Source organism: Halichoerus grypus, chromosome 10, assembly GCF_964656455.1.
Source record: "Halichoerus grypus chromosome 10, mHalGry1.hap1.1, whole genome shotgun sequence".
Lineage (NCBI taxonomy): Eukaryota > Metazoa > Chordata > Mammalia > Carnivora > Phocidae > Halichoerus > Halichoerus grypus.
In genome coordinates, this window is record NC_135721.1 from 112,592,998 (window position 1) to 112,606,780 (window position 13,783).

The window sequence follows — 13,783 nt, forward strand, 5'->3', positions numbered from 1 at the left end:
ACATTGACATACCATTATCACCCAAAGTCCACATTTTATCTTAGGGTTCACTCTTGTTGTTGTACATTCTCTGGGTTTGGACAAATGTATAATGACACGAATTGATCATTGGAGGATCATATAGAGTAATTTCACTGCCCACCAATTACTCTGTGCTCTGCCTATTCATCTGTCTCCTACCCCAACCCCTGGCCACACTTTTTTTATTGTCCACACTTTTTTTTTTTTTTTGGCCACACTTTTTATTGTCCCCATAGTTTTGCCTTTTCCAAAATGTCATATAGTTGAAATATAGAGTATGTATGGAAGCCCGCTCAGATTGGCTTCTCTCACTCAGTAATATGCATTTAAGATTCTTCCACGTCTGTTCATGACTTGACAGCTCATTGCTTTTTAGCACTGAATAATATTCTCTTGTCTGGATGTGCCACAGTTTATCCACTCACCCACTGAAGGGCATCTTGGTTGTTTACAGATTTTGGCAGTCACGAATAAAGCTACCATAAACATCATGTGCAGGTTTTTTTTCATGGTAAAGACTGCTTTATTGGCGGCTGTTGGTGTAAGTCAATAAATATCAATCCCCAAAGAAGCACTCAGTTATTTATTGATTACTGGTCCATAGAGAGCTAAATGAAACTGATCCAACTCCCTGCTGAGATGACAAGCTGAAGTCACCCCTGCTTCTTGGGCGATGTAGCCACAGCTAGCTGTGATAAGCATACGCTCTCCCACCCACTGTGAGCACCATGGTGGCTCCTACGGGAGGGCAGGAGCTACTCCACCCTTTAGATGTGCTGGAATTCCATGATCCTCCCGAAATAGATTTTGTTTCTCTGGAACTTTATTTTCAAACTGCCTGCATGAAGCAGTTCTTGTGCAGATTTTTGTGTAGACATAAGTTTTCAATGTCTTTGGGTAAACACTAAGAAGCACAATGAGTGGATTGTGTGGTAAGCCTATGTTTAGTTTTGGAAGAAACTGACAAACTGTCTTCCAAAGTGGCTGTGTCGGTTCTCATTGCCATCAGCGGTGTAGGAGAGTTTCTGTGGCTCCACATCCTTGCCAGCATTTGGTGTTGTCAAGTGTTCCAGATTTTGGTCATCCTAATAGGTGTGCAGTGGCATCTCATTCTTATTCTACCCTTTTAGGTTTTGACTACGCTCCCTGACTCCTCAGATCTATGTTATTGTTAAGTGGAAATTAACTATGTGTATTTTGTTTGTTTGTTTTGGCTAGGCAGACATCACACCCTTCGATGCATGGGAAACATGGGAGTCTGTAGGCCCTCTTGCAGAAAGACTGAACAGCCCTACCTCTACTGCCTAAATTATCAGCCATGCTGCCTACAGTCCTACATGAGGATAAGTATTTCTGGCAGAGAAGAGAAAAATGACTGGAGCCAACAGAACCGCTGGCCAAAAATATCTTGAGTGCTGGTGATCACCATCTTTAACCTGCTGTCAAGACGCCCTATTAAAATTCATGCACCCGCCACCCTTGTCTGTCTTTCGTCCATTGGAAATCATGGTGAGAGACTGGGATTTGCACGGTGAGATATCTGTCCCATTCTGGATCCAGCCCTGTGGGAGAGAAGGCTAGAAAACTGTAAGGACAAGAAGAATCTAGACAAACCACGGAAGATGGGGAGGGAATGTCTTGAGACCACTGAGGGAGAGTTGAAGGGTTTGGGTAGAGCCATGACTTCATCTTTGCTATGTCGGGCTCAGAGGGGGCCCGGGGCTAGTGGCTGGATGCACAGGGCAGCGGGTGGAGGTCTTGTAGACAAATATGTCTTAGTTTATGGAAGAACTTCCTAACCAGCTGTTGTAAGGCGAATAAGTTGTCCTGTCAGGGTTTCAAGCTTGTGAGGCTGGAGGTCTCTTTGGTGATTATTGAGGAAGAAATTTGAACATTAGATGCTATTGTTCTTTTCCATGATTGCTAAGAACTTTTAATTCCAGAAAATCTAGGAGGCTTGGGCCCCTAATTACCACCAACACTAGCTTTTTAAGGTCAAATTCTAATTTTACTTTCTATGTCTTACCTCCACTAATATCTTTTTTCTTTCTCCACCTTCAGTTCCAAAATCTGTCAAAAGGAGAGTAGCTACATTTGCTGATTATCTTTCTCCATCCTCTGCCCCTCCTCAACTCGGTATAATTTGCTTCTGTGCTTATTGTTCTATTGAACTGGCTCCGGCCAAGCTCACTGGCACACCTCCTTTTTGAAAGGTTCATGGATGTTGCTCAACTTGCATCTCACTCTGCCTCCTGGTAGCACTTCCAACCGGAGTTCATTGTCTCCCTAGAAATCTGAACTTGGTTAGCTTCTGCGATTTCAGTCTTTCTTTGTTTTCCTCCTAACTCCCAGGCTGCTCTTCCTCCATTACCTTTTGGAGTTTCTCTGCTGTCCTTTGCCTCATTGCATTCCTCTGGTGTCTCTCTTCTCTTGTGAGAATCAAAACCCTCCACATCCCTAGGATAAGGCTGAGAGTTCTGTAGCCATGTCAACAAGTAAACAGCTTGAGAGCTTTGAAACCTTTCTCATCCCTCAGTGACAACTTGCTTCGGTGAATGCACCTCTGGAAGCCAAATCATCAGTGACAGCGTTATGCTTTGAAGGTCAGACAGTCGGCGCTGGATTCGCTTCAGGGTCTACACTTCTAAGTAGTCATCAACCCCTCTCCACATCTGTAACCAACACCACTGCCCCCAGGGTCCTTCCCTCAAATGCTGTATAAGTTCAGCACTTTGTTCTGCTTAATGAGCCTAATGCATGACCTGACCGGCTTGGCTTTCTTTATTTAAGAAAACAATCGTTTCAGCATTTGGCTTCAGACATTGAGTGTCAGTCTCCTCCTTTGACAATTCTCTTCTCTTTCTTCCTTCTGTACTGTTGCCCAGCCTCTCATAACAACAAACCTTATGAACTGGACAAAATTGGTGGTTCTGGACCTCTGTTTCTGGCAGAGTCATGACCTAAGAACCCAGATGAACCTTCCCATTGAGAATATCTAAAATCATTTATTTAAAATATACCAAAAAACCCCCTTCATAAGTATCCTTGACTTTCAAAAAAAGTAAAGAATATTAAGGCCGAGTGAAACCAGGTGCTTTTCTGAAGGCAGTAACTGAGACTGCCTTTTGTCTTGAAAGCATTCCTGAATCAGGTGAACTTGAGCTTTCATTTCCGTGGCTTTGGCCAGGGTCAGGCGTAGGCAGGGGAGAGGAGAAAATGCCTAGGGTCTGAAAAAACGGGAGTCTCGTAGGAGACTCCTACTTAAATCTCAGTCCTGAAAGTGTTACACATGCTGTGTAAAGATAAAACAGATACAATATTCGTTCTCCTTCACTAGGCGTTTTTCAAGGAAAATTGTCTGGTCTTGAACCTTGGTACTCAGTATACAGAAAAAAATCTCTGCTGAAAATTTACAACTTCAAGCTGGCTTTCACACAGTCTTTCTCTTTTTAATATTCTTTTTTTTTAAAAAAAGGGTTTTATTTATTTATTTGAGAGAAAGAGAGCATGAGTGCATGTGAGAGAGCACAAGAGAGTGAGCACACGAGTTGGGGGGAGCAGGAGGTAGAGGGAGAAGCAGGCTCCCCACTGAGCAGGGAACCTGATGCTGGGACTCCATTCCAGGACCCTGAGATCATGACTGAGCGGAAGCAGACGCTTAGCCGACTGAGCCACCCAAGCGTCCCAATAAATTTTTTTAAAAAGAGAGAGCTGGAGCTGGGCAGCTCAGTCGGTTAAGCGTCTGCCTTCCGCTCAGGTCATGACCCCAGGGTCCTGGGATAGAGTCCTGCATCCGGCTCCTTGCTCAGCAGGGAGCCTGCTTCTCCCTCTGCCTGCCGCTCCCCCTGCTTGTGCTCTCTCTCCCTCTGGCAAATAAATAAATAAAAACTATACAAACATTTATTTAAGTAATTTCTGCACCCAATGTGGGGCTCGAACTCATGACCCCAAGATCAAGAGTCGCACACTCTTCTGACTGAACCAGCCAGGCGCCCCTCTCACATAGTTTCTTGGTATATGGATGGTCCGAAAAAAAAAAAAAAATCAAGCTGATGATTTAGCTTAAAGTTGTCCCAAAGTAGTAGTGGCAAAGATGTGTGACAGAAACAAATGAAGGAACAGACCTTTAAGTCATGACTCAACTAATATACTCAGATTAAGTTCCAAGGAAAATGCATAGCTCAGAGCCCCAAATCACAAAGACCGCAAGGACATAAGGCACCATGAATTTAGGCCAGCTGAAACCGCAGACCAGAGATCCAGACTTCAAGGACTTCAAGTATCAGAATTATTAGTAACAATAATTTTAAGAGTAATTTGAAAAAATAAATTCATGAGATTTGAATTTTCCATCATCACGTGGGTATTACCTGACCCTTGTGAAGAAGCATTCCAGTGCTGGGTGGAAACGGTATATTCAGATCAGAGACTCAGTAGATCTGGAAGGTATAAATAAACTGTAGGAGCAGGTGGTTCAGATGCCTGTGCTTTATTGGCTCTCCTTCATGACACACTAATGATGTCACAGAGAATTGTTATGTGTAGAGAACAAAGGAGGAAAAGGAAAGCCAGGTCTGCAGAGTGGCTTACACCATATGCTAGCATTGGCCAGAAGTGATGCATTATAGCCTGATTTAGAAGTGGTCCTGAAATTGCACAGTGAGTAAGGGAAATCCTTTCTATAGAAGGAGGGATGGTCCAAGGTGTGGATCCATAGTGATTCATGGACAGTGATAACGGGTTGACTGGTGGGCTAGTCAGTGTCTTAGAACAAGATTAGAAGTTAGGTGAAAATGAAGTGTGTGATGGTGATGTGGGTGGGCCTCTCTGAAAGGGGACAGGGTGTGTAGATATTTTTATGCCATCAGAGGGAGATAAATGAAGCTCTCAATAACCAAGTGGACAAAATGACCCATCAGGAAATGGGCTTATGAAGCCAGCCTTTCAACAGCTTCTATTCCCAACCTTGAAGCAATTGGAGCAAAAAGGAGTCCTCACAGCTTACAATGGACCAGCCCTTTTCCTACAGTGAGTGGTAATATAGGGCTTTAGGGCCAAAGTTAGTGAGTAGTGAAAGGGATGCTTTCACCTGAGGAGTCTGCTGTTGTAAAGAAAGGCTTTAGTGTCCTAGAAGCTACTCTTACAAATGCAACGATTCGGAATTTTGATTGTGACAATTTTTGCTGCTATCAAGAGGCAGGACGAACACAAGGGATGTCTCTAGTATATACCAAAGCACTTGTTGAGAAGACAGGACAATGGAAAGATCAGGGTTGGAATACTTAACTAAGTGCTTAAGGCTGTGCATAGGTCACCAGCAAACAAGGGACACTAAAAATGGGTTAAAACTGGTTGTGCAAATAATTTGAAATTTTGGGAAAAGCCCAAGGAGTTTATTGTTGGAAGTACTGACAATTTTCAGACTTATTTACACAGCTGTTTTTATCTAGAATTACACACTGATGGTGGGTGGATCACTGTGGTATTTTTAGTGTTTTATTGATATGACTTAGTCCATCCCTCTGAGGACGGGGCTGAGCGACCAAGAGGAAGCCAAGAGGAAGTCATGAGCTTTGATGAATCTCTCAGAGAAAGATCTACGTTTCCAGTTCCGAGTCAGACTTTTCATCTTCTTTATTCTCGGTGCTTATTTCAAAGCTAGGTGTAGTAAGACTTGTTACCAGGATATCAATAATATTTGTTTGAAAATTAAGTATGGGTGTGGGAGAAGTGATAGGAACTTTCTGGTTTGGAACACAGCAAACTTGATAATGTTGACATACTGTTTTTATCACTTTGTCAACTCTGCAGGTTTTCCTGCAGTATCCGGATTTGTGCCAGCATTTTTTTTCCCACCACCATAGGCTAAATAACACAAGGAGAGACCATTATTTTAGGCTACTGATGCTCTCAGTTTTACCAGCATGACTGACTGTTTCTTTGGCATCCCATAACGACATCATGGGTCATAATTAGATTCTGGCTTTAAGACTCCCAGCTCAGGCCTGGTAAATACCACGTTTCTAAAAGTATCTTTTCCCAACCTCTTACGTGCCCATTTTTTAACTTTTCTGAAAGTGAGATGAATCTTACCATAAATGAAAAGAAACTTGCTAGTCACAAGGAATTGGAGCTTATTATAATGAAGCTACTTGGGCCTGTGTGAAGCTATCCACATAAAGAAAGTTCATCTTGTTGTCACTGTTGTTTGAGTTATTTGCATTGGTCATACCCCATGTGGTTAATTACTTTAACTATATATTCAAATGAATATACAGAACATACTAGTAACAATAAAATGAATACCCAGGTGCCTGCATTCTCATTAAGAAGTAGAACGTTACTAAATACTTAGAATAGTGTAGGTATTCCTAAGTGAGATGCTTTGTTTGCTTCTTCAATTTTGTAATGTGCATATGAATCATGTAGCGATCTTGTTAACATGTAGATTCTGATTCAGTCGGTGGGGCAGGGTCTGAGTTTCTGCTTTTCTAACAATCCTCTAGGTGATGCCAGAACTGCTGCTCCAAGGATTACATTTTTTGGAGCTAAGTTTCGGGCTGTAAAAAAACCTCATGTGAATTTCATGCGTTTAATATTCAATAGTGTATTAATTTAATTCAACAGTGTTAATGTTTGTACATTCTGTGTTTTCCAACCAAATGCCATATTAGAATGAAAAATTTCATGTATTTAGAAATTAAATAGTATGGTGAAAATGCAACTTAGATTAGAAGAATAGTAAAATAAAGTCAGAAATAATTAAGTCAGAAGAAATGAGGTCAGAAAACTTCTGGAGAGACTGATTAGGAAAAAAGGGAAGACATCAAAAATGACAGCTATAGTGAAATGGTGACATCAAAACAGATACACCATATTAAAAATAACAGAAGAGAATTATCAACAACTATATACCAATAAAATTGAAAACCCAGATGCAATGGGGTAAATCCTGAAAAATATTCCAGGGATGGCACAGGTAAGACATAAAAACTTGAATAAATCAATGAGTGTTAAGAAATTAAAATAGCTAGCAATGAGAAACCTCTTCTTCCCCAAAGCCTCAGCCCTGGATGATTTTTAAAATTTTGGTAAAATACATATAGTATAAAATGTACCACCTTAACCATTTAGGGGTGTATAGTTCAGGGGCATTATGCACATTCACATTGCTGCATTACCGTCCCCACCATCTCTCCCTAGAACTCTTCACTGCAACACTGAAACTCTGTACCTGATAAAAAGTTACCTCCCATCCCCCTGACAACCATCATGCTACTTTCCGTCTCTCTGAATCTGACTCCTGTAGGTACCTCATACCAGAGGACTCATACAGTATCTGTCCTCTTGTGACTGGCTATCTCACTTAGCACTATGACTTTAGTGCTCATTCTCACTGTAGGCTGTGTCAAAATGCCCTTCCTTTTTCAGGCTGAGTATTATTCCATTGCATGTGCACGCCACATTTTGTTTGTCCTTTCATCTGTCAGTGGACATTCTGGTTGCTTCTACCTTTTGGCAATTGTGAATTACACTGCTATCCTGATTTTAAAGGGGAGTTCTCCTAGTTTCACAGAAGATCAATCCAAGTATTATCTTATACAAAATATTCCAGAAAACAGGAGGGAAAAAGAATTATAAGTCCATTTTGTTTACAAATAGAGACTCAAAAATATCCTAATTAAAGTATTAGCTAACTGAATTCAGTAGTGTATTAAAATACATCATGATCACGTAGGATATAACTCCAACTGCAAAATATCATCCAACTTAGAAAATCTATCAATTTATCAATGAAACTTACTGCCTGTGTAGAATTAAAGAGATAAATAATAGAGCTACTTTTTTTGACACAGAAAAATGATTTGATAGAGTTCAATGCTTACTTATAATGAAAACTCTAGGCAAAGTGGGGAATAGAGGGAATTTCTTTGATTTGGTGAAGCTTATGTATCAAATTCTAGAGCTAACATTATCTCATGGAGAAATTCATTCCTGTTGAGGTCAGGAAAACAAACGTGCTATTATTGCTATTGTTTAAAATAATAGTGGTAGACCTGGTCAGTGCTTAAAGGGGGGGAAAAAAACAACCAAAATCAAAACCAAAACAAGAGTAGTAGGATTGGAAGGAAAGATAAGATTGTCATCCATTCTAGCAGTCATGATTATAATATAAAAAGGAATCAACAAACTTAAATTAATGGGTACATTGATTTACAAGAATCAATAGCACTTTTCTACACCAACAATAACTAACTAAAAAGTATAATAAATATGTAACATAGCTATGAAGTATCTTGTTTTAAATGAAGAATACTCAAGACCTCTATGGGATGTATTTTATTTTATTTTTAAAAATATTTTATTTATTTATTTGACAGAGAGAGACACAGCGAGAGAGGGAACACAAGCAGGGGGAGTGGGAGAGGGAGAAGCAGGCTTCCCGCGGAGCAAGGAGCCAGATGCGGGGCTTGATCCTAGGACCCTGGGATCATGACCTGAGCTGAAGGCAGACGCTTAACGACTAGTGAGCCACCCAGGCACCCCAATGGGATGTATTTTAAAACTCAAACAGCAGATGTGATCTTGGATGGAATGACTTAATTATCATAAAGATTCACTTGCCCCTAAATTAATCCATAAATTTAATGCATTCTTAATCAAAATCCCAGTGGGAGTTTTGGGAGACTTGATTATTTTACTTTAAGATTTATAATGAAGAATAAAGGCCACCAATAGCTAAGATTACTTAAAAAAATAAAAAGCAAGACAAAAGCTTGCCCTTCCAGACACTGACAAATTAGAAAGCTATGGTATTACAAAAAATACAGTATTGTCCAAAGAACAAATAGACCAAAGAACAGAATAGGCAGCTGAAATAGATACATGCTTACATGGGGAACTTAATATGCGGTAACAATTAGACCATGGCTCAATGGAGAAAGCATAGATTATTCAGCATATAGTGGTGGGAAAACTGGCTCACTCCATGAGAAAAATATAAAGTGAATTTACACATTTCATCTTGTGTCTTGAAGGTCTGAATGTGAAAGGCATAGCAAAAAAGTTATTCGAAAATAATGTCAGAGCTCAACATCACTTGGCATCAGGGAAATACAAATCAAAACCACAATGAGATACCACCTCACACTGGTCAGAATGGCTAAAATGAACAACTCAGGAAACGACAGATGTTGGTGAGGATGGGGAGAGAGGGGAACCCTCTTACACTGTTGGTGGGAATACAAACTGGTACAGCCACTCTGGAAAACAGTATGGGGGTTCCTCAAAAAGTTAAAAATAGAGTTACCTTGTGAACCAGCAATTGCACTACTAAGCAATTATCCAAGGAACACAAACATAGTGATTTGAAGGGGCACTGGCATCCTAAATAATGTCTACAGTAGTCAAACTATGGAAAGAGCCCAGAGTCCATTGACAGATGAATGGATAAAGAAGATGTGGTATATATACACAATGGAATATTACTCAGTCATCAAAAAGAATGAAATCTTGCCATTTGCAACAATGTGAATGGAACTAGAGGGTATTATGCTAAGTGAAATAAATCAGTCAGAGAAAGATAAATACCATATGATTTCACTTGTGGAATTTAAGAAACAAAACAGATGAACATAGGGGAAGGGAAGGAAAAATAAAATAAGATGAAAACAGAGAGGGAGGCAAACCATAAGAGACTCTTTTTAAAAAAGATTTTATTTATTTATTTATTTATTTATTTATTTATTTATTATTAGAGAGAGAGAGAGAGAACACAAGCAAGGGGAGTGGCAGGCAGAGGGAGAAGCAGGTTCCCCATTGAGCAAGGAGCCCGATGTGGGACTTGATCCCAGGACCCTTGGGATCATGACCTGAGCCGAAAGCAGACACTTAAGCATCCCAAGAGACTCTTAACTATATGAAACAAACTGGGGGTTGCTGGAGGGTAAGTGGGTAGGGGGTTGGGGTAATTGGGTGATGGGCATTAAGGAGGGTGCTTGATGTAATGAGCACCGGGTGTTATACGCAACTGATAAATCACTAAATTCTACCCCTGAAACTAAAATACAGTGTATGTTAATTAAATTGAATTTAAATAAAAAATTTAAAGAAAAGAAAATAATGTCAGAGATTCTCTTTGAGACATAAGAATGGGGAAGACTTCTTTAATAAAATCACTGAGCATAACCCACAAAGCAAAAAAAATTGTTGAATTTGATTATACCAGAATTAAGTATTTCTGTTCAATGAATGACATATCATGGGCAAAGGTCATAGGTAGATGACAGTTTGGGGGATAAAATACCCAGTGACTAAAGCTGACTGGGAAATAATATCAAAGATAAAGAATTCCTGCAGATCAGCAAGAAAGTATCACCTGCTCAGAAGAAATAATGGGCAAATGCTATGAATAGGCAATTAACAGAAGTGGAAAGAGTCACTTATTCACTCATTCAACAAATGTTTGTTAAGTGTTGACTACATACCAGACGCAGTTCAAGATACAGAAGGATACATCCATTAACAAACTAAAAGTCATGCTCTCATGGAGATATCAGTCTTTTCAGGAGACAATAAGTAAGACAGTAAGAGAAGAAAGTGATACTTTATTTAGATATAGTTAAATACAGATGATAAGCATTATGGAGAGTGGTGAAGCAGGGAGGGGTGGGCAGGAAGTGTGTGACTGGAAGGGAAGTAGTAAAAGACTTCACGGAGAGGATATGAAAGAGGGAGCTTTGAGACTAACTGTGGGAACGGTGTACCAGCAGAGGAAGCAGCAAGTACAAAGGCCCAGAGGGAGGGTCTATCCTGAAGTTTTGGGAAAACCATAAGGTAGTGATGCTGTCTACAGAATAAGTTAGATGGAGAGTAATTGGAGAAATATAATGGAGGTTGAGATCACAGAGGGTCTTGCAGGTCACTGAAAGAAAGTCATTCATGTATTTTGATCACAGGATAAGAGAAATGCAAATTAAAACAATGGTGTGGTATTACTTTATACCCATGAGACCGGTAAAAATAATGTGAGTGTTGGAGGGATTATGGTGATATGGTGACCCTGGTGCACTGCTGGTGAGAGGTGGGGAGATTTCCCTGCTTGTATAAATGTCACTGATTTTTATTCTTGTTCCTTAAACTTAGGAGTTGTCCAAGATAAAACATGAAGACTTTATGCTTCTTTCATCATCTCAACTATTCCTTCAAGGGGATGGCTTCAAGTTTCTATCTCTTACCAGAACCCTCAGACTTAAAACCCCAGAACATGTAATATTTCCTTCACTCCCCACATTCTCTGAGTTCCCATGATTCATGGATTGCTTTTACCAAATCTTTCACATCTGTCTCTTTCCTAGTCTCACCACCCTTACCAAGCTCAAAGCAGACACAATTGGTTCCATGTGGACCATATGGAATTGTCCCCGATTGTGTGTGGAATTGAGGCTGGAGAATTACTCAAATCCTAATAGCTAGCAATTTTTTACAGGCAGTGTCCTAAGAGGTACATAAGGGAGGAATTCAAGGAATAAAATATTTTACACTGACCTTTAACCTGGCCATTTGACTCCCAGGAATCTATTCCATATAAATCCTTGTCCAAATATGTAAAGATACTTATACAAGTATGATCACTGATGTGTTGTTATAGAAAATCAGGAAATTATCAAGTGGCTACCTAAATTATGGCTTATCTTACAGTGGGATTTCACAACTTTACAAAGAATGAGGTAGATCTTTTGGTGATGATATAGAAAGATAATCCCAAAATACTATTAAGTGAACAAGAGAATGCTGCATAGCCTTGGATATAGTATGTTTACTTTTTGCTTTTTTTAATTTCTTTTTTTATTCAATTATAATAATGCTAAGTGAAATAAGTCAGAGAAAGGGAAATACCATATGATTTCACTTATATGTGGAATTTAAGAAACAAAACAAATGAACAAAGAAAAGAGAGACAAACAAAAAACCGGACTCTAACTGTAGAGAAGAAACTGATGGCTTGTTGGTTATCAGAGGGGAGAAGGGGTGAGGGATGGGTGAAATAGGTGAAGGGGTTTAAGAGTACACTTATCATGATGAGCATTGAGCAATGTATAGAATTGTTGAATCATTATACTATACACAGTATGTTTACTTTTTTTATAAGACAGAAATATTTAGATTCCTTTTTATATGATTCTGTGCATACATCGAAATGTACCTTGAGAGATAAATAACAAAGGAGAAAGCAGGGTACTTTGAGTAAGGAAATTTAAGTCCTCTTTAGTAGCAATTGCAAAGTTCTGTTGATGATTTTAGGTAGACTTTTAAAAGCAAGGATTACTAAAAGCCTGGACTTTCACTGTCAAAGGGAGAAGGAAAGTCAATTCTATTTTTCACATAACAGCTCTGCAGATATTTTCTGACCTGTTCACCAAATTCCAGAATATTAGAAAAAAAGAAAGAACCTCATTTAAATCTATCTCAGGACTTTTAGAGCCAAAAAACCATAGGAAAGAGGGCTTTGGAGTCATTTTCAAGCTGACACTAACTGGAAAGAGAACTGATGTGCATCAAGCTCTCATCTGGTTCCTTAGGTGGCAACTTGGAATAGAGAACCCAAGACAACTCTGGATGTTGTGGTTGCCCCTGTCTATTGAGGACAACTTGTTCTACCCTTAGGTTCTACCCCTGCCAGGGACATGGGCCCAGTGTGGGGGCCATGGAGCTGCCCAGGTTGGGGGGTACAGGAGCATGTTGGACATTCCATGGTCCAGAGCCCATCCCACCTCCATTTTTGCAACCTTCCTGGGTTCTGATTACCTGGGATCACTTGTGGTGGGAACACAAGGATAGAAAAAGCCAGGAGCAGGAGTCTCATGGTCCTTGGGAAGTAGGAGGCAGTGGATCCAGGAGTCCAGAACACTTGGTGCAGTTCAAATCTGATCTAGAGTTTTATTGGACTCTCTGGAGTGGGGGCAGATGGATGGGGCACTGAACTGGACACATATGGACAGATATGTAAAAGCTAATCCATATAGAACATCAGTCTGTTGGCTGGTGCATTGATTGAGCATCTGTTATAGGCACTGGGAGAGCATGCAGATTATAAGTCACAAGCTTTTAGGAAGTGACTGGGGACATGTAAAGGGAGGGCTTGCATACCAAGCCATCTTCCCTGGCTTCCCCAAGCCTCTCATCAGGGTCCTGCCTTCTCTGCTCACAGTCCTGCTCACGCTAGCATAAGCCTGCATTTGGACTGTTTACTTGTTTGTCTCCCCATGCTGGACTGTGAGATTGCTGAGAATAAGGATTGTGTCTTTCATTTTTGAACCCCCCAAGGCACAAAGCATATTCTCAGTGAAGGTTGGTGGAAATAAAAGGTAACAAACACACACTAATCTATAGTCCAAATTCTTCACTTACATATGTGCCCAACAGGGGAAGTGACTTGCCCAAGATAATGGAGCTGGCTTGCTGAAGAATTTGGGGGAGATAATTTGTAATAGGACTCAAAGGGGGATATCCAATGTCATCAGAAAGGCTCCTTACCCAAGGCAGATCACAGTAATTTGGGATGTTACTTTTGACAAGGGCACCCTGGAGGCCATTGGAGGTCCTGGAGTTATCCATGAAGGCCTTGACATTCAGATCTGCCTTTGGGATGCAGAACCTTGATGTGACCCCTACAGTCGACCAGCTTTATCCTACTTCCTTAGAGTTGCATTTTCACACCACATCAACTCTTGCTTCCTCTTGTTTACTTGGCCCTAAAAGT

The 13,783-nt window shown here is 40.3% G+C and overlaps 2 protein-coding genes across 2 annotated transcripts; one reads left to right on the forward strand and one right to left on the reverse strand.

Annotated features, from left to right (window-relative positions):
* The first annotated feature begins 937 nt into the window (after window positions 1-937).
* Window positions 938-1,433, forward strand: LOC118554408 (beta-defensin 119). The gene is made up of 2 exons (XM_078057464.1): window positions 938-953; window positions 1,240-1,433. Exons 1-2 carry the CDS (start codon window positions 938-940, stop codon window positions 1,431-1,433), a joined length of 210 nt encoding a protein of 69 aa, XP_077913590.1.
* A 4,185-nt stretch (window positions 1,434-5,618) lies between these two features.
* Window positions 5,619-12,886, reverse strand: DEFB118 (defensin beta 118). Its single transcript, XM_078057465.1, has 3 exons — window positions 12,829-12,886; window positions 7,416-7,424; window positions 5,619-5,875 (listed from the first exon to the last, which is right to left on the reverse strand). The coding sequence occupies exons 1-3, from the start codon at window positions 12,884-12,886 to the stop codon at window positions 5,619-5,621; spliced, it is 324 nt and encodes a 107-aa protein (XP_077913591.1).
* Between the last annotated feature and the right edge of the window lie 897 nt (window positions 12,887-13,783).

What these genes read in the sequence shown, in the direction of transcription:
- DEFB118 (XM_078057465.1), bottom strand. Translation starts at nt 12,886, where the DNA reads ATGAGACTCCTGCTCCTGGCTTTTTCTATCCTTGTGTTCCCACCACAA.